A 19,052-nucleotide genomic window follows, 5' to 3' on the forward strand; every position below is an offset into this window, starting at 1 on the left:
ATGGTATTAGGTTAGTTTGTGATGTCTAGTTGGCACGGATGAGTTGGACCGAAGGGTCTGGTTTGGCGCTGTATGACTCTATACATCTATACCATATCTCACCACTGGGGATGAGACTTTGGCAGAGCTGGAGTAGGGGCTGCATACCTGAAACTTTAACAAGGAGTAGAAGGTGGGAGGGAATAAGCCCAGCAGGAAGTTTGTCTGCAGCTCTGGGAAGAACCCTTCCCCAGATGATGCGATGGGACCAAGGTGAGTGGGGGAAAAGGAGTGGCAGTGAGGAGACTCCACTGGGGAGGGGAATCTGCACATAATTGCAAAATCATCACCATGTATTCTGTATAAAATAAGGTCACTGCTTTCTGGAAGGAGAAGGGCCCTTGTGTTGTAATGTAAATTTTGGTAATGCTGCCAATTTTAAAATATAAATGGAAAATGAACATTTTTCATCAGCTGTAAATTGGAGTCGGTTTCCGCTGTTTCAGTTACCCGCGGTTTGCCGCAGCCTCAACGTGTTACATGGAACATTCCAGGACCAGGGACCAAGGGGCCACTGGGAAGGTAAATTTCCCATTTTAAATGAATGGGGTCGCTACTATTCACGGTTTCGGGCTTCTGCAGTAGGTCTTGGAGTGTATCCCCCGCAGGTACGGGGGGCTACTGTATTACAGAATCTGAATTCCATCCGTCCACATAACAAAACCACAGTGATCTTTAACTCTGGGTTTGATGTGGCGGGAACAGTGGCATGATTATCTCAGGGTCTCACCAAACCCTGGATAACCTCCAGCTGAAACTATTTCCTCAACTTCCGGCAATGCCACCTTTTGAGACTGGCTGCTGCTTTTGGTCACTTAAGAGTGATGCTCAGTGCTTGTTTGAATGTGTGCATTCTTTGTGTCACCACAGCATATGCAGACTTGCCTGCCGCCTGTATCCTGATAGAAGAATCACCGATCTGTTTTATCCTGGAACTATAACTCTGTTATGGAATATTAGCAAACCATGACCTGTTTTTGAAAAATCTGGGTTTTTTTCATCACAATTAGGAAATAACTAGTCATTTATTCTGCAGCATATAGCTGTCCTCCTCCTGAGACCTCAATAGAGTGCTTTCATCACATTGCCACTGGAAAATCAGATAAATAGGGTAGTGACTGCTGTGGAGTAAATTTAATTGAAAGGATTAGCAAGGAAATGACCATCTTTGCCTGAGAGCAGGAATTATTCACTGCTTATTGGATAATACTATTAGTAGAGTTGACAAAAGTTGCCATTTATTTACAGTTCAGTTTGTTGTCTTGGATAAAAATTTAGGTTGAGCTATGACTTTTTATATGAGCATGAGATAGGCTAAGTGGAATAAAAGAAATCGGGCTCAGGCAGCTTTTTGTTGCCGAGGAAAACCATTCAGCTTAAAGCCCTGGTTTACCCTCTGATGGCATCCATCTGTCTCGGGAAACAAGAGTCCCAGGGTGTATGTCAATTCTAGACTGAACATACTGTTTGTGGCTGGAGAAGTGGATTAATAAATTATAATCCTTTCCACAACTGAATAAAGTTGCCTCGAGGTTAACTTGAAGTGTTTTTCCTTCCTGCAAAATCTCTTTTCTGCTTTGATCATTCCTTTTTATCCATTCCTTTTTCTCATGTCCTATTTGCCTCCAGGCACTCTGGTCACCAGCAAGGATTTCCATGTGTTGACTAGGATCATAGTCAATTTGAGGACTCATTTGCAGATATCCTTGTAACACAGGTGTTGGTTTTGATATCATTCTAGTAGTAAGCATGCCATTCTGACCATCATCCATTTGGGTCATCTGACTCAGCTAATGGCCTCATCATGGACTCTAGGTCAAACATGTTGGGGATCCCCTGAATGTTGGTACGCTTTGTCCTGCCAGGAGATACCCTGTATTTTCCACTCTTTCAACATCAATCTAACTTTCATTTTGAAAATGCAAAGTCCTATCCTCAATTAATACCTAATAACAAAACATGATATGGAGATGCTGGTGTTGGACTGGGGTGTACAAAGTTTAACAAGTCACACATCAGGTTATAGTCCAACAGATTATTTTGTTCTTAGTGTGCATGTACGTGGTGTCGTTTTCCGTAAGTAACCTGTTGGACTATAACCTGGTGTTATGTGATTTTTAACTTTTATAACAAAGCATTTCATGTTGTAGCCTTCAGTGAGATGAATTTTCACCTGATCACTCAGTTCACTGTTTTAATGGCAACCTTCATATGTGAACAAATAATATAAATAATTCTTCAATAAATAACCAGATTTTCAGTGGGTTGTACTACTTCACTTCCCTCAGTCATCTAGACCCAATGCTTTTTAATTCTTTCTGTAAACCCCACTATCTTTTCATCTCCCTCCTCTCTTTTTAATATCCTCTTTTAAAGGCCATCTGTGACAAAATTCTTGGTTGTTTCTTTCCGAGCTTCAACTTTGTCTTGATAGTACTTTTTGTACAATTATGAATCTTCAAAGAACGTTGGAATGTTTTTCTACTTCAAGGTTACACTCAATGTAAGAAGCTCCTGCTGAAATGTATAACCAACACTTGCAAATGTTTCAATCCCTAATTAATCAAACCAGTAACATTTTGTGGTTTAGCTGCATGCTGTTAATATTTTCTTAATTGAAATGTATTTTCAGTATGATTTTACACCAGCATGGAGGTTGTGCATAATAGCAGGAAATCCTTTCAAAATTGTCATGGCTGTGCCTTTGGCTTTTACTTATGCTGTCAAGTTGCTTTTTTTTTCTTAATTTTAGACCTGTCATTCCTCCAGTATCTTACTGAAATCTGTGGAATTTCAACTTCTCCCTTGTTTTAAACATTAGAGACAGAAACTCCATTATTTCAACACTTTTCCCAACTGCAAAAGGTAAACAGAGAAGGGGAAAACTCTAATTAACGCTGACCTGACTTTTCTCCAGTAAGGCTGTCTCCACGTTAAGCTATAATATTATAACTCTCTACGGTATAACAAGCATGGAAATATGCTCCAAATGTAGCATTGTAAGCTAGCAAAGAATGGAGTGCTAATCCCTAACTCAGTTTATAATTTAAGTGCTTATAGTTCAGTTTCCAGAATTTTATTGCACATCAGTTGGCAAATAGTCCTTTTGGGGAATAAATTAAAACATCATAAACTTTCCATTTGTACAATACTTAACAATTGCAAAGCACTCTAAAGCAGGTGAAATTGAATAGAAATGTCAAGACAGTGAAAAATGTGAAGTACACATGATCTAATAACGACTAACAAGATTTGCAAATATAGAACTCTTTGGATGACTTATGAAGTTCTCGGCTAAATTTTGAACATGTATTTTTTTATAACCGTTGAGCTCATTCCCTCTTATTGGGAAAAATGTAAAAGCAACAAGAGGCAAATGCATGTCAATAATTTTAAAATGGTTTGTTAACTTGTTTTTGTCTACTTTTTTCTTCATTTTTGCCATGGTTTTAGTCAAATTTGCAACCTCTTGCACCAGTACAATCAAGAAGAATAGTAGTCTTGGTACACAAGAGAACAATGCTGTCTTGTCACAGGGTCAGAATTTATTGATTGCAATGCAAAACTCAGTGACACAACTTCCAGTTTACACTGGCATATAGCACTAGACTGGTTGCACCTTCAGTGAAAATAGTGTATATGTTTATATCTCGTCAATCCTGAGGGCCTACAATAAAAAGTGTTCCTTAAGCTGGCCTTTCTGATAGCAAGGTTAAAGACAAGGACTGCAGATGCTGGAAACCAGATTCTGGATTAGTGGTGCTGGAAAAACACAGCAGTTCAGGCAGCATCCGAGGAGCAGCAAAATCGACGTTTGGGCAAAAGCCCTTCATCAGGAATAAAGGCAGAGAGACTGAAGCGTGGAGAGATAAGCTAGAGGAGGGTGCGGGTGGGGAGAAAGTAGCATGGAGTACTATAGGTGAGTGGGGAAGGGGATGAAGGTGATAGGTCAGGGAGGAGGGTGGAGTGGAGTGGATAGGTGGAAAAGAAGATAGGCAGGTAGGACAAGTCATGGGGACTGTGCTGAGCTGGAAGTTTGGAACTAGGGTGAGGTGGGGGAAGGGGAAATGAGGAAACTGTTGCAGTCCACATTAATGTCCTGGAGTTGAAGTGTTCCGAGGCAGAAGATGAGGCGTTCTTCCTCCAGGCGTCTGGTGGTGACGGAGCGGCGGTGAAGGAGGCCCAGGACCTCCATGTCCTCAGCAGAGTGGGAAGGGGAGTTGAAATGTTGGGCCACAGGGCGGTGTGGTTGATTGGTGTGTGTGTCCCGGAGATGTTCCCTAAAGCGCTCTGCTAGGAGGCATCCAGTCTCCCCAATATAGAGGAGACCGCATCAGGAGCAACAGATGCAATAAATGATATTAGTGGATTTCTGATAGCAATCCTAGCTAGAGAGCTTTACAGAAATGAGTTTAGATCTCTGAAAGCATCATATTTTTGCAGCACTATTGTAGTTAACTGTAAGTTGATGAAAAGTGTGCAAAAACATGGTTTCTAGTTGGCAATTTATTCTTCTAAACTATTCCTCTGATGCATTGAAATCTCTCTTCCCTTCACTTCCCCACTTGGAATTGCTCCAATTTCGATCTTTTGCTGAAAGGCATCTATGCTGGGGTGCTATTGTATTCCAAATGGTGGAAGCAGTCCAGAATCTTATTCCAGTTGGTCATTGTTCATGTGTGGATTTGGTCACTGGTAGTAGCAGTATATCAAACTGCAAATATTTCATCAGTGAACCTGATCCTTTCTTTGCCCAGCAACTATGTACAAATGCTTGCAGCAGAGGTTTCTGGCTGGGAAATCAGAATGCTGCTTTTTTTTATTGTCTCTTCTCCAGAAGCAAGCTTAAACCTGTTTGTTAATGATGGTTAACTTAAGTTACAATTTGAGCATTGTCACATGTTGCGGTGTTAAACATATTAGGCTTATGGCTGGCTTAAAATACTGCCAACAATCCTCCTTTTTTCTATGCTGAATCTAAACATCTAATCTGTTAACAATGGCAGAGGATAAACAACCACTATTGAGTCTGGAACAAAAGAGGTACTTAACAACATGTAGGTTATTGCATGATTGCAAGATGTACAAGTTACATTGAATAATTAAGACTGAAAGGAGCAAGAGATGACATGTCTGACCCCATCTATTCTCCACCCAACACTGAGAGATTATATTAGTTTCCACCAATCTGATAATCTCAACATTTAGCTCTTTCAGAACAATTACTTGATAGAATATATATTTTTCCCTGTGGTTTACATCCTATACATTCAAAAAATTTTAGTTATTTTTATATTGAGAGATTGCTGTGTGCTCCCTTTTTAGAGACCTGACTCATTCCTGCACCTGACTGTGTGCTTTACAACCTGAAGTTTTTCCAGTCACCAAATGGACTGCTCAACATCCTCAGGCAAGTTAAGGGGTGATGAGGTCTGCCTCTGAATTGACACCACCTGGTGCTGAGGTGTGGTGACCCCATGTGTTACACTCCCTGGGTCAAGAATCTATTAACAGGAAATTGCTGACCCTATTACCTGTCACACAAGTTCATCACCTCTATCCTGAAAGTGGTCTATATCTCATTCCCATAGGGAGGTGAAGAGTGCATTTGAAAAGGTTTGCAACACTCCAAACAGTGTTGAGACAGAATACCTTGATGGCCTCATTCATCACAGCTGGTGACTTCAACCAGGCCAACCTCTAGAATGTGCTGCAAAATACCATTAATACATCTCCCATTCCACCTGAGGTCCAAACATCCCTGACTATTGCTATACAACCATCAAAGATGCCTACTGCTCCCTCTTCTTTCTGCATTTTGGAAAATAAGATCACAATGCTGTGCTCCTTCTCCTGGCCTACAGGCAGAAATAGAAGCATGAGGATCTAGTACAGAAAGTAGTGCAGTGTTATTCTGAGGGAATAAAAAGGCTTCTACAGGATAAGTTAGTTTAGACTGATCTATATTCAAAACCTCAGCAGCTAAACTAAACAAATGTATGCCACTACCATCACAGACTTTATTAGTAAGCGCATAGAAGACTGTGTTTGCCAAAGAAGCTAATTCAAATGTTCCTCCTCTGGAAGTCATTGATGAACTGGGAAATCCACTCCCTATGGAAGTCCAGGTCTTAAGCTTACAAGTTGGGCAACCCTGACATATACAGGAAATCCAAGACACGATCTTCGTAAGGCCATTAGACATGCCAAGAGGCAATACCAAACTAAGGTTAAGACCCAGACCAAGCACAGACTCCCATCATTTGTGGCAAAGCTTACATGACATGACAGGTTACAAGTTGAACAGAATCACAGGCAACAATGCATCCCTACCCAATGAGCTCAATCCATTTTACACTCACATTGAAAGAAGGGCAGAGAAACGACATCACCTATCCCAGCCGCTTCGGACGCACCTGTACCCACGGTCACCAGGGCAGACGTTAGATTGGCCTCCTTGAGAATGAGTAGAGAGTGTGGTGCTGGAAAAGTGCAGCAGGAGAGTCATTGATTCAGGCAAAAGCCCTTCTCTTGCCAGAAACGATGATTCTGCTGCTCCTCAGATGCTGCGTGACCCATACTTTTCCAGCACCACACTCTACTCTGATCTCCAGCATCTGTAGTCCTCATTTTCTCCTCCCTTGAGAATGAACCCATTGGAAAGCGACTGGCCCGGATGGAGTACCCGGCTGTGCACTCAGATTCTGTGTTCCAGTTGGTCGGAGTATTCACTGACGTCTTTAACCTCCCCTTACCACAATCTGAATTTCCCCACCTGTTTCAAGAAGACCATCATAATCTCAATGCCAAGTAAAAAATATGATTTTGGAGGTGCTGGTGCTGGACTGGTGTGGACAAAGTTTTAAAAACTCACAACACCAGGTTTACTTGGAATCACTAGCTTTCGAAGTACTACTTCCATCATCAGGTGATTGTGGAGCAGAGTCATAAGACACAGACTTTATAGCAAAATAAAAATAGTGCAACATGCCATAATGACTGCCATCCAATGCTCTGACCTCCCATATTTATGAAATGCTTTGAGAGTTTAGTCATGGCTCACACCAACTCTAGCTTACTCAATTACCTGATTCTTCACAATTCGCCTAAGAGCACATCAGGTCCACGACGGGTGCAATCTTCCTGGTCCTTCACTGATTCCCTGGAACATCTGGATAACAAGGGTTTATCAGGGTCCTATGTATTGACTACAGTTCTTCTTTCAACACCTTAACTCTAAACAAACTCTCATCTCTAAACTCTGAAACCTAGGTCTGAGCTCCCTCTCTGTCACTGGATCCTGTACAAATAGATTCAAGAATAGCAGCTTCCCTGCTGTTATTGGACTGCTGAACTGACGTTTCCAATGTTAATTCTGATTTCTCTCACGCTCCATCTTCTCTGCAGCTGTAACACTATATTCTGCACTCTGTTCCGCTTCCCTGATGCATTTTGTATCATACAATCTCCCTGTATATCACACAAAATAGCACTCTATATTGCTATGAATGTGAAAAATCAATCAATCAAAATATGTAAACTATTTACTTCAATTTATTAGTAGTTTGGATGTTTCCATTTCCCCCTTTTGTGAACTAGACATCTTAACATATCCACTTGTGGTACGATAGGATTGTTGCTTATGTAGCATTATCTTTGACATCATTTTTGACATTTCCTCTTTAAAAGACAAAAGACGGAAACATTGAATTCGGGTCACCCCATATCTGGTATCCAAGTTAAATTTACTGTTTTAGTTCAGGCTTTTTGTTGTCTGAAAAATATCAGTTAGAAATTCATCAATGAGCTCATATGGGTTGTGATGTGCATTCTTATTCCCAGTCTTTGCTGCTTCTGGCAAAGTTTGTTAATTTGTTTTGTCATCTGAATTGATGAGGAAACGTTTTCCATTCCTATCAACCTCCATAATATCACAATCTTCCTTTCGTGTAGACAGGAAACAGCTCTCTTTGTTGCCAAAATAGTTTGTCTTGTTGGTTGATTTTTTTTCTGCGTGGGTTCAGCCATGACACTGGGAAGCCACCATGATATCATCCACTGTTTTGCCCTTTTACTGATCAGTCAGCAAGTGGTTTGTTTCTGAACTAGTTGTTCTCTTGAAACATATGGAATTTCTTCTGCTCCTACAATGTTGTGGAGGTCAAGAAATGCATGGGCTCAAAACTGAGAAATTTTGCTGTGCATCAAGTGCAAAGACAATTCTTTGTCTTCTGCTCTTTGCATTGTTACTTGTAGCATAAGTGTAATCTTGGAAGGAGTTCTACTTGCACTGTGTAGACAATAACATTTGTTTCTTCAGCCATGGTATCTAATCTGACAGGATGGTGATACTTTATTTCTGTATCAAGCCCAAAATTTAATAAGGTATCCATTGGTAGAAACCATTTCTGTCAAACTCTGATCAGTTGAATAATGAATTTCCCCTAAGAATGGCTGTGGTATCTTTTTATCCAGTAGTAGAGTTTCAATAACATTATCATCTTCATAAACATTTGTCTTTCTGCTATGAGGAGAGGCAACAGCCAAGTGGTATTATCACTGGACTATTAATCCAGAAACCCATTCTTCTTTTTTACAAAATCTGAATTCAAAGCTCCATATTCCCAATGGTCCAACCTAGTCTTTAGATGTCATTTAAAATTATCTGATTTTCCTGAATGTGAAATTTGTCTGTTTATCTTTAAAAGAGCAAGAATTTTATGTTGTTGGACTAAACTAATTTCCAAAAGTTATTAGAATTTCTTCAAAAGCATTTTTATGCCTTTTTTAATAATCTGGCAATTTTGTCATCAGTTATAGGTCCTATTGAATGTAATTTATTCATTTTCCTTATCCCCTTTCTTAAATAGTGGCACCACATTAGGTGAGGTACTGGAAGACTGGAGATTGGCTGTGACTATCAATGATGCAAATATTTCAGCAAGACGCCCAGCAATCACTTCCCTAGCTTCCCACAGAGCTCTAGGGTACCCCTGATGAGGTCCTGGGGATTTACTCACTTTTATACATTTCAAGACATTCAGCACGACCTCCTTTTTGTAATATGGACATTTTTTTCACGATGTCACTATCTATTTCCCTACGTCCTATATCTTCCATGTCCTTCTCCACAGTAAACACTGATGCATAATACTCATTAAGAAACTTCCCCCATCTCCTGTGGTTCCACACACAGGCTGCCTTGCTGATCTTTGAGGGGTCCTCTCCTCTCCCTAGTTATCCTTTTTGTCCTTAATGTATTTATAAAATCCCTTTTGGATTCTTCTTAATCCTATTTGTCAAAGCTATCTCGTGTCCCCTTTTTTTTGCCCTCCTGATTTCTCCTTTTAAGTATACTCCTACTGCCTTTATACTCTTCTGAGGATTCACTTGACCTCTGCTATCTATACCTGGCATAATGCTTTGTTCTTTTTTCTTAACCAAACCCTCAATTTCTCTACTCTTCCAGCATTCTCTACACCTACCAGCCTTGCTTCTCACCCCAAGAGGAAAATACTGTCTCTGGATTCTCTTTATCTCATGTTTTAAGGCTTTCCATTACCTAGATGTCCCTTTTTGGGGGCAAATTTTTGCAAATAGTCAGGTATTGAAGATCTTGCCTAATACCGTAAAAACTGGCCTTCCTCCAATTTAGAACTTCAACTTTTAGATCTGGTCTCCCCTCTTCCATCACTATTTTTTAAAACAAATAGAATTATTGTCTCTGGCCCCAAAATGCTCCTGCACTGATACCTCAGTCACTTGCCCTGCCTTAGGTGTCTTTAATCTTTGGGGTTATTGCTCCTGCCATTGCTTTTTTTTTAATGTTATCTGTTCTTAATATTTTAAAGCTGCTCCAAAAATGCACCATTCCAATGCTATTTGTAATCTGATGACTTTTAATTTTGCAGTATCTTAATGCTGTTTCAGTTATCTTGCCTTTAAAGTCTCCATACTTTTAAACTGCTGCAGTGCTTCCATCTAATAAAGCTTTCAATTTAGTTTTATAATAAAATATTTGTTTCTCTATTATGCTTGCTCTCAAACTGTTTGCTAGTTTCCTGGTTCAGTGGGTAAAATGGAGGTTTTTCCACAGTCTGCAACCTAGATGAAGTTTTTGCATTTCTTCATATGCAAAAATGGATGCTTCTTATCATTCCTGGCCTAATGCATATCTCTGGCCTCAAATGTTCAGGTAGACTTTGGCTGTGACTGTTCTAATAAAATTTCACTGTAGCATTAATAAATCTCCGGGGCCTGCTTAGGTATACCCTAGAGCTTTGCAGGGAAGTGACTGAGGGCCCCTTTCTAAGATAATTGTATCATTTGATAGCCACAGGTGGAATGCTGGAAGATTGGAGGATGGCAAACATGGTGCCATTATTTATGAAAGGTGCTAAGGAGAAGCCAGGGAACTATATAGATCCTGACGTTGGTGGGGGGCACATTGTTGGAGGGAATCCTGAAGGACAGGATTTATATGTATTTGGAAAAACGGGGACTGATTTAGGGATAGTCGACGTAGCTTTGTGCGTGGGAAATTATGCCTCATGAACTTGATTGAGTTTTTTGAAGAAGTAACAAAGAGGGTTGATGAGGGCAGAGTCGGGGCGGCATGGTGACTCAGTGGTTGGCACTGCAGCATCACAGTGCCAGGGACCTGGGTTTGATTCTATCCTCTGGCAACTGTCTGTGTGGAGTTTGCACATTCTCCCTGTGTCTGCGTGGGTTTCCTCTGGGTGCTCCAGTTTCCTCCCACAATCCAAAGATGTGCAGATTAAGTGAATTGGCCATGTTAAATTGCCCATCCATTTCCAGAGAAATGTAGGTTATGTGCCTTTAATCAGGGTACATATCGGGGAATGGGTCTAGGTGGGTTACTCTTCGGAGGGTTGATGTAACTTTTAAACAGAATAAATATAGCTTGAACCTAATGGAGTCTATTTCTCTCTGATCTACAGGTGATGTGTCACCAATCAGCATGTCCCCCATCAGCCAGTCCCAGTTTATTCCTCTTGGAGAAATACTTTGCTTGGCCATCTCTGCAATGAATGCTTCAAGGAAGCCAGTCACACAGGAGGCACTCATGGAACACTTAGCTACTTGTTTCCCAGGTATGTTTCCAGTGTCAAATATGTTGAGGTTAGCAACAATTCTGAATTTGACAATATGAAAAGGGTTTTTGTTTTCTTCACTGTTGGGTTGGGGGGAAAGGTTTGTTAGCTTCTCGTCAAAGCTGTATGCCTAAGTGGTGAATCAGTACATGAAAGTGGTGAGTACAGGAAAGGCTAATCAGAAATGGTCTTCACTCTCTGCGTTTTGAATCTTTACGTAAACGAATGAAAATGTGTAGAAGGTTAGCGCCTGTAAATTAAGTAGACCATTTCTGATACAAAAAGCCTTTTTTATAGGCATCAATTTGTCTTTCAGCACTTCCTGTCTTGATATTTTGGATTTCAAGGCTTTTCTGAATTTGTTGTTTATGTAATGCCAGTGCAGTTAATCCCATTGTGCACATGCGAATTTCATTATTCTGAAATCAAGTTTTATTCTTTGTAGTGGCTGGCATTTTTAAACCACACTCTTATGTAATTTATGTCAGACTTTGTTCATGATCTGTTCTTGTCGCTGGCAAAGCCAATGATTACCAGCAAAGCTTTACATGGGTATGGTTGACCTTGATAATTAAACTGCTGTGTTACCAGTATTCGAGGAAAGAAATACATTCCAGCAAGTAGTTTCTGAGGAGTGAGTGGGCAAAAACTTGGCAGATGATGTGTAATGTTGGAAAGTGAGAAATCGTGCATTTTGAGAGGAAGAATCAAGACAATGAACTGTTATTTAAATGGGGAGAGACTCCACAAGAAGTGCAGCACTTGGGGACTGGAGTGATCTCTTACATAACACAAAAAAAGGTGACATTCGAGTGTAGCAAGTAACTATGAGGCCAAATTGAATATTGACCTCCTATTGCTAGGAGGACCAGGGAAGTCTTGTTATAATTATACAAGGTGTTGCTAAGGCAGCACCTAGAGTAATATGTAAAGTTATTCCCCCCTGTATTTATGAAAGAATATACTGGTATTGAGAGAGGAAGAGATTTCACTGGACTGATGCGTGGTATAAAGGGTCCAACTTAGCAAGAATATATAAACAGTTTAGACCATTTTGTTCATGAGTTTAGAAGAAGGACAGGTGACATTGAAGCATACAAGATTCTGAGAGGGCTTAACCAGATAGATGTTGAGAAGATGTGTCCACCCATGGGAGATCTTAATCTAGGGACATAGTTTTAAATAAATCTCCCTCTTTCTGTAACTGAGATGTGAAGGAATTTCTTCAGAGAGTAGTGAATGCTCTCTACCCCAAAGAGATTTTGAGATCATGGAGAGTCTTTAAACAGATTAATATCAAGAAGCTGAGCTGGCAAGAAAGATGTTGAGGCCTGGGGTGCATTAACCATGATCCTTTTGAATGGAGGACCAGTTTCTGGGTCAAATGACTACTCCAATACTACTCCTTAATGACAAACTCTGCTCCCTACACAGCACCCTTTTCTTTCGTAGGTATCCAACATGGGTACCTACCATGAGATTGAATAGAGTTCTGAAGTGTTTAATGGAAAAAAAATATTATTGAAAGGAATGTTACCATTTATAAAATTCCATTCATTTATTTAAACATTTTTAAAGCCTTCAAACAAGCATTTGAAGTCATCATCCCAATTCAATGTTTATAGTCACATGGAGCTGTCCATTAAACAGACAATTTACAGGTACCTCATTTGTGATGATGAAAGATCATGAAATCAGTCATGCTAACAGTAATCCAGTAATAGTCAGCAGTAAAACAACAAACACTGACTTTTTTTTAAAAAATAAATGTAGTCTCTTTCAAAAATTCAAAAAGTAGACCATATTGTCTTAAAAGCTAGTCAACTATCTTTTGAGTTTATATCCAATTTATGGACATGTATGTCTTTCATTTAACAATGTAAAATTACTCCTGAGCACTCTCAAAGGTGTCCTAGGTCCAGATTCTGAAGTACTCTGCATCTCCAGAGAACTCCAGTATGTTTGAATTTTCACTAGCCTTCATTCCTGATGAAGGGCCTTTGCCCGAAACATCGATTTTCTTGCTCCTTGGATGCTGCCTGACCTGCTGTGCTTTTCCAGCACCACTCTAATCTTGACTCTGAACCCCAGAAGTCCTGTTTTGAAAATTCATTCTGATTGAGGCAGCTGCACCTTAACATGTGCGCCTCTGGTTGTGAACCATTAGATGTACAATCTCCAAATCAGCTGCCACGGTCCCTGCAAAAATAGTGAATGCACATTTTGGAGATGGAGGTCATGATTCTAGACCTCTACTGCTAGTTTTGCTAAGACAGGGGGCCTTTCCATGTATATGAAAATATCAGAACATTCTAGTGAAGTAATAAAAAAGCTTTGCAGTATGTCTTTTCTTTCTATCTCGACCATCATAGGACATCCTATTTATTATAACTATGATTAGTGGAGACTTTTTTTTGCATGTCTCAGCAAATTCCATTTCTCAACAGTGGTTTTGTAAAAATGAAACTTCCTTGTGTTTGAAATTCCAACAAACGAGAGCAGCTACAAAGCATACTGTGCCCAGATTTTTGAGTGGATCTGATAGATCCAGGCTTGTTTAACATTTTTTCTGCAAATTGTTGGTGGGCCAAGGGAAGCTGGTGAATCTTCATCCCACCTTCCCCGCTGCTCCCCCACATGTTTGTTGCAGGACTTTCTGAAGGAGTTTTTATATTAGGATTTCTCCATCCTGGTGGAACAAACCAATGTCAAACAGGAGAATAAGAGGTGAGTGAGACCATCCTGGGATTGTCCCATTATTGCCATTGTATGACATTTTCAAGGAGACAGGACAGGGTGGTGGTCATGATCCTGCATGCATCAGTCCCAGTGTCGACCACTCCATTGCAGTGCTGGCTCATTTGCAATTTTTGTGGATTGAAGCCAGCTTCTGAAGATATTGATAAAGAAAGGCATCTTGATTTCTGCCTTTTGGGTAAAGTTTATTAACTTCTCAGTCTTACAGTTCCATCCATACTCCAGTCCCACCTATTTGTTAATAAAATAATCCCGATCACCTGCTTTTAGATATTTTTAATTAACTCCTCTGGAGCACATGGGGCTTGTAGTGGAGAGCAAAGAAGGTTACCTCTGAGTACAACGGGACCTTGATCAGATGGGCCAATCGGCTGAGGAATGGCAGGTGGAGTTTAATTAGATAAATATGAGGGGCTGCATTTTGGAAAGGCAAATCAGGGCAGGACTTAATGGTAAGTTCCTGGAGACCTTGGAGTGCAGGTTCATAGTTCCTTGAAAGTGGAGTCGGAGGTAGATAGGCTAGTGAAGAAAGTGTTTGGGATGCTTTCCCTTATTGGTCAGTGTATTGAGTAAAGGAATTGGAAGGTCATGCTGCAGCTATACAGGGCATTGGTTAGGCTACTGTTGGAATGCTGTGTGCAATTGTGGTCTCCCTCCTAGCAGAAAAATGTTGTGAAACTTGAAAGGGTTTAAAAATGATTTACAAAGATGTTGCCAGGGTTGGATGGTTTGAGGTATAGAGAGAGACTGAATAAACTGGGGTTATTTTCCCTGAGACTGAGCGGTGACCTTAGAGGTTTGTAAATCATGGATAGGGTAAATAGACATGGTCTTTTACCTGGGATGGGGGGAGTCCAAAATGCGAGGGTACAGGTTTAAGGTGAGAGGGGGAAAGATTTAAAAGGGATCTACACTATTCCCTCCTTTAGGAAGGAGATTGTGAAACTTGAAAGAGTTCAGAAAAGATTTAAATGAATGTTGCCAGCATTGGAGGGCTTGAGCTATAAGGAGAAGCTGAATATGCTGGGGAGTTTTCCTAGTGTGTCAGAGGCTGAGAGGTGATCTAATAGAGGTTTATAAAATCATGAGGGACATGGGTAAGGTAAATAGACAAGGCCTTTCCCCTGGATGGGGGAGTCCAGAAAGAGAGGGTGTAGGTTTAGGGTGAGAGGAGAAAGGGACCTAAGTGGCAGCTTTTTTCACTCTGGATGATGTGTATATGAAATGAACTGCAGAGAAAGTGGTGGAGGCTGGTACAATTACAACATTTTAAAAGTCATCTGGATGGGTACATGAATAGGAAGGGTTTAGAGGGATATGGGCCAAGTGCTGGCTTGATTCTTGCTGGCTAGGACTTGATTAATTTATGATATCTGATCAGCATGGATGAGTTGGACCAAAGGGTCTGTTTCCGTGCTGTACATCTGTGATTCCTGCCCTAGAAGTAGGGACACAGTTTCTAAGCAACAAGAACCCTAGCAAGTGAATGCGAGGAATAATTGACATTTTCTTTTCTTTTTATTTCTGCTCCTGTTTTAATGAGCCACCTTAAAGTTTAAATGCCAAAATTTAATTCTGTATTTGGATTTGAGAACCATTTTCTATAATTCGTAAAGTTATTGAACAGTTATTAATGTAACACTTGGCAAAAGTAGCTGATGTTTCCCATCAAGGATGATGTTGCACAAAAGACCTGCTTATCCAAAACTGTTGTTTAAAAAAAACTCAGTAATAAATGGCCAAGCAGAATGTTATGTGACTGTGGAATATTGTGAATGAGAAGAATTTGGCATATAACCAATTTTTTTTTTAATGTTGCAATGTTCAAGATGTACTGCACATTCCAGATGACTTCTTTTCACTTATGGTCAACTGAGACCACTTATCATTCATTCGCATGTTGCCAGTGTCAGAGTTATGTGGTGTCATAACAGATGTATTTTGTATATATACAATTGGGTAAGCTTGTCTTGGAAGGTTGGGCTGACAGCCAAGTGAAGAAAGCAGAGTTGGCAATTGTGAATTGAGTTCCACTGAATTCTTTTAGTTTATAGAGTTAAGATTACAGGGCAGAAACAGTAGCATTTCGAAGTCTGTTTTGCCAAGTCTGATTGCAGTGACCTGCCTGTTAAGATTAAACAATGAATCAGATTTTGCATCTTTTATGAATCTTCAGACATACTCCAATGATGGGGTCATATTTTCAGATTCATGGAGACCCCACATGCCTTTAAAAATGATACAGGACCTGGATTACAAATTATTGCTTCCAATTCCAACACATTCCATTTTCACTACTAGGATAGATGTGATTGAAATTTGAGAGAAACTTGAACTTAAAGGCCCATGTGAACTCACCGCTGAGTCAAACCAATGCCATTTCCACCGTGTTGCTCTCCCTCAAATGAAATTCGAAATTCTAGCATGTTGTGATCATAAAGTATCCTGAACTGTTAGACCTTATTAATCTTACCACAGTACATATTACTCAATCTAAATAGCCTGCTCTCAGGTAGCTCTAGGATCTGTTATAATGGGAATAGACTTCCTGTATGTGGGGAAAGTGAGGACCGCACATGCTGGAGATCGGAGTCAATGAGTGTGGTGCTCGAAACGTCCAGCTGGTCAGACAGCAGCTGAGGAGCAGGGGAATCGACGTTTCAGGCATGAGCCCTTCATCAGGAATGAAGCTTGTAGGCCAAAGGGGCTGAAAGATATATGGGAGAGGAGATGTGGCAAGGGGGGAATGGAGAAGGTAGCTGAGAAAGTGATTAGTACAGGGGTGAAAGTGATAGGTTGGAGAGGAGGTGAGGGGGGAGGTGTGGGTGCAAGCTTTGCACTTGGGGTGGCGGGGAAGGTGCCGTGAGGGTGGACCTGACAAAGGGGTCTGTGGGGGGGAGGGGGATTGTCTCTCCAAACGCAGGTAGGGGTGGGGAGGGAAATATATCTCTGGTGGTAGGATGTGTTTGTAGGTAGTGGAAGTGGCAAAGGATGATGTGATGTATGCAGAGCCCTTGCACCCTACCCCTCCAATCACAAGGACAGAACCCCCTGGTCCTCCACTTTCACCCTCCCAACCTCCTGGATACATTGCATCATCCTCTGCCATTTCCACCACCTACAAATAGAGCCCTCCTTCCAAGGCCCCAAAGGATCCTTTCGTATCTGACAGAAATTTACCTCTACTTCCACACATATCACCTACTGTATCCATTGCACTCAAAGTGATCTCTATACTGGGAAGGCAGGATGCCAACTTGCAGATCATTTCAGAGCACATCTCTGGGACACCCGCACTAACCAACCCCACTGCCCTGTGGCTGAACACTTTATCTTCCCCGCCCAATCCCCCAAGGACAAGCAGGTCCTGGGCCAAACCTAACCATCCGATGCCTGCTAGAAGAATGCCTCATCTTCTGCCATGGCACACTAGATGGTGTCAATGTGGGTTTCACCAGTTTCCCCATTTTCCCCCCCCCCCCCCACCTTATCCCAGTCCCAACCTTTCAACTTGGCACCACTCTCTTGAATGGTCCTACCTGTACAGCTTCCTTCTCACCTATCTGTTCCACCCTCCTCCTCCACCCTCCCCTCCAACTTATCACCATCACCCCCCACCTTCATCTACAGATTGAACTCTCAGCTACCTTCCCCACCCCCTTTCATTTATCTTTCAGCCCCCTTGGTCCACAAGCCTCATTCCTGATGAAGGGCTTATGCCTGATTCTCCTGCTCCTCAGATGCTGCCTGACCAGCTGTGCTATTCCATCACCACACACTTTGACTTTCATGTAGGTGCCCAAGACACTTCTGAAAAGCTTCCAATAACAGCCGAACCTCATGGAAACGTGACATATACATACGAATGGAAAGCTTTTGGATGTCTGATGTGTTGCATAGGTTTTGAAGAGAATTTCTTTTCGTTTTGTAATAACTGAACTGCATATTTCAAATAAACTTCAACGTCGTTTTCTTTTCTCTCTGTTTATGTTCCAGTTCATGCTAGCAAGATTCTCAATAACAAAGATTTTTTTTTTCCCCTTTTTGCTTTTCCTGCTTTATTTCTCACAGCACCAGAACTCCTGCAAACAGGCATTTTTGAAGCAGTTTTGCAGTTTAAAAAAAAAACATGCTGTTGCTAATTCCATTTTGTCATTTAGGTTTGGAATATTTGCTATAGATTAATTGCAATTGTCACATCTCTAGATCTAGAGGCATATTGGAGAAAATCTGTCTGCACAGTCTAGGGCACCGAGTACAGTGGTGAAGCAAAGGCATGTGCTGTGGATCTTGAAGAAAGCTGTCCAAGATCTAGCTACCTCAGTGGCATGGCTTTTCCCATGGTTGGACAGCTTGGCATACAACAGCAATGTAGGCAAACTGGTAACTAACCACTAACAATAAAGTAAGTATACAGCAAACAAGGAAGTTAAGTTAGCAGTTGGACAGCTCCAGGAGAAATGCCAAGAACAGAACGTGGACTTCAGCACCAGGTTCATTAACCAGACCAAGGCCTTTGATACAAAGCCCCTCATGACTGATTGATTGAGAAATTCAGATGCCCTGAGAGAAACTGGCATGCTTTTGCTTGTTTTGGATGATGAATTTTCTGACCCATCTCCAGTCACTAATGGATCAGGGCTATGTTTGTATGTACTAGCCCTCTTCATGTTTTTTTTTCTCCACTATGCTGTCTGATACCTTACTTTCTATTTTAGTGATCCTAGTATCAAATTATCATATACAATTTCAGGCAAAGACCGAGGGCTCTAAGGTCATAGTCCACAATTTCCTGTTTGCTGAACGCTGACTGTGTCTACTAACCACAGGTTCAGACCTGGTGATACATTTATTTTCCCTTGTATGTGACAACCTCAGACCTACAATCAGCATGAAGAAAATGGCAGTAGCACACTAGCTTGCTGCAGGAAACGTTTATCTCGAGCCTAAAATCATGACCAGACCCTGTCAACAGGGTGTAAATTCACTTACTTTCACAGCACGCTCAAATGGTCTGTGTTAATGAAGCCACATTGTTAGCATGAGTGCAACCCTCAACAGATTTTAAACATCCAGTCTGTGAATGAAGAGGCTCAAAGTGAGTGGGCAAAAGCTTTAACAGATGGAATATAATGTGGAGAA

General features: G+C 41.0%; 1 protein-coding gene across 5 annotated transcripts in view; it reads left to right on the plus strand.

Annotated features, from left to right (window-relative positions):
• LOC132822098 (storkhead-box protein 2-like) overlaps positions 1-19,052 on the plus strand; it is a 437,283-nt gene that overhangs the window by 400,541 nt on the left and 17,690 nt on the right. For all 5 annotated transcript variants that reach the window (XM_060835161.1, XM_060835147.1, XM_060835133.1 and 2 more), the window contains one exon: positions 11,001-11,153. In XM_060835161.1, the coding sequence (XP_060691144.1) occupies positions 11,021-11,153 (133 nt within the window). In that variant the 5' untranslated portion in view covers positions 11,001-11,020. The remainder of the gene's footprint in view (positions 1-11,000; positions 11,154-19,052) is intronic.

The sequence above is a fragment of the Hemiscyllium ocellatum genome, chromosome 2, assembly GCF_020745735.1.
Source record: "Hemiscyllium ocellatum isolate sHemOce1 chromosome 2, sHemOce1.pat.X.cur, whole genome shotgun sequence".
In the NCBI taxonomy this organism is placed as follows: domain Eukaryota; kingdom Metazoa; phylum Chordata; class Chondrichthyes; order Orectolobiformes; family Hemiscylliidae; genus Hemiscyllium; species Hemiscyllium ocellatum.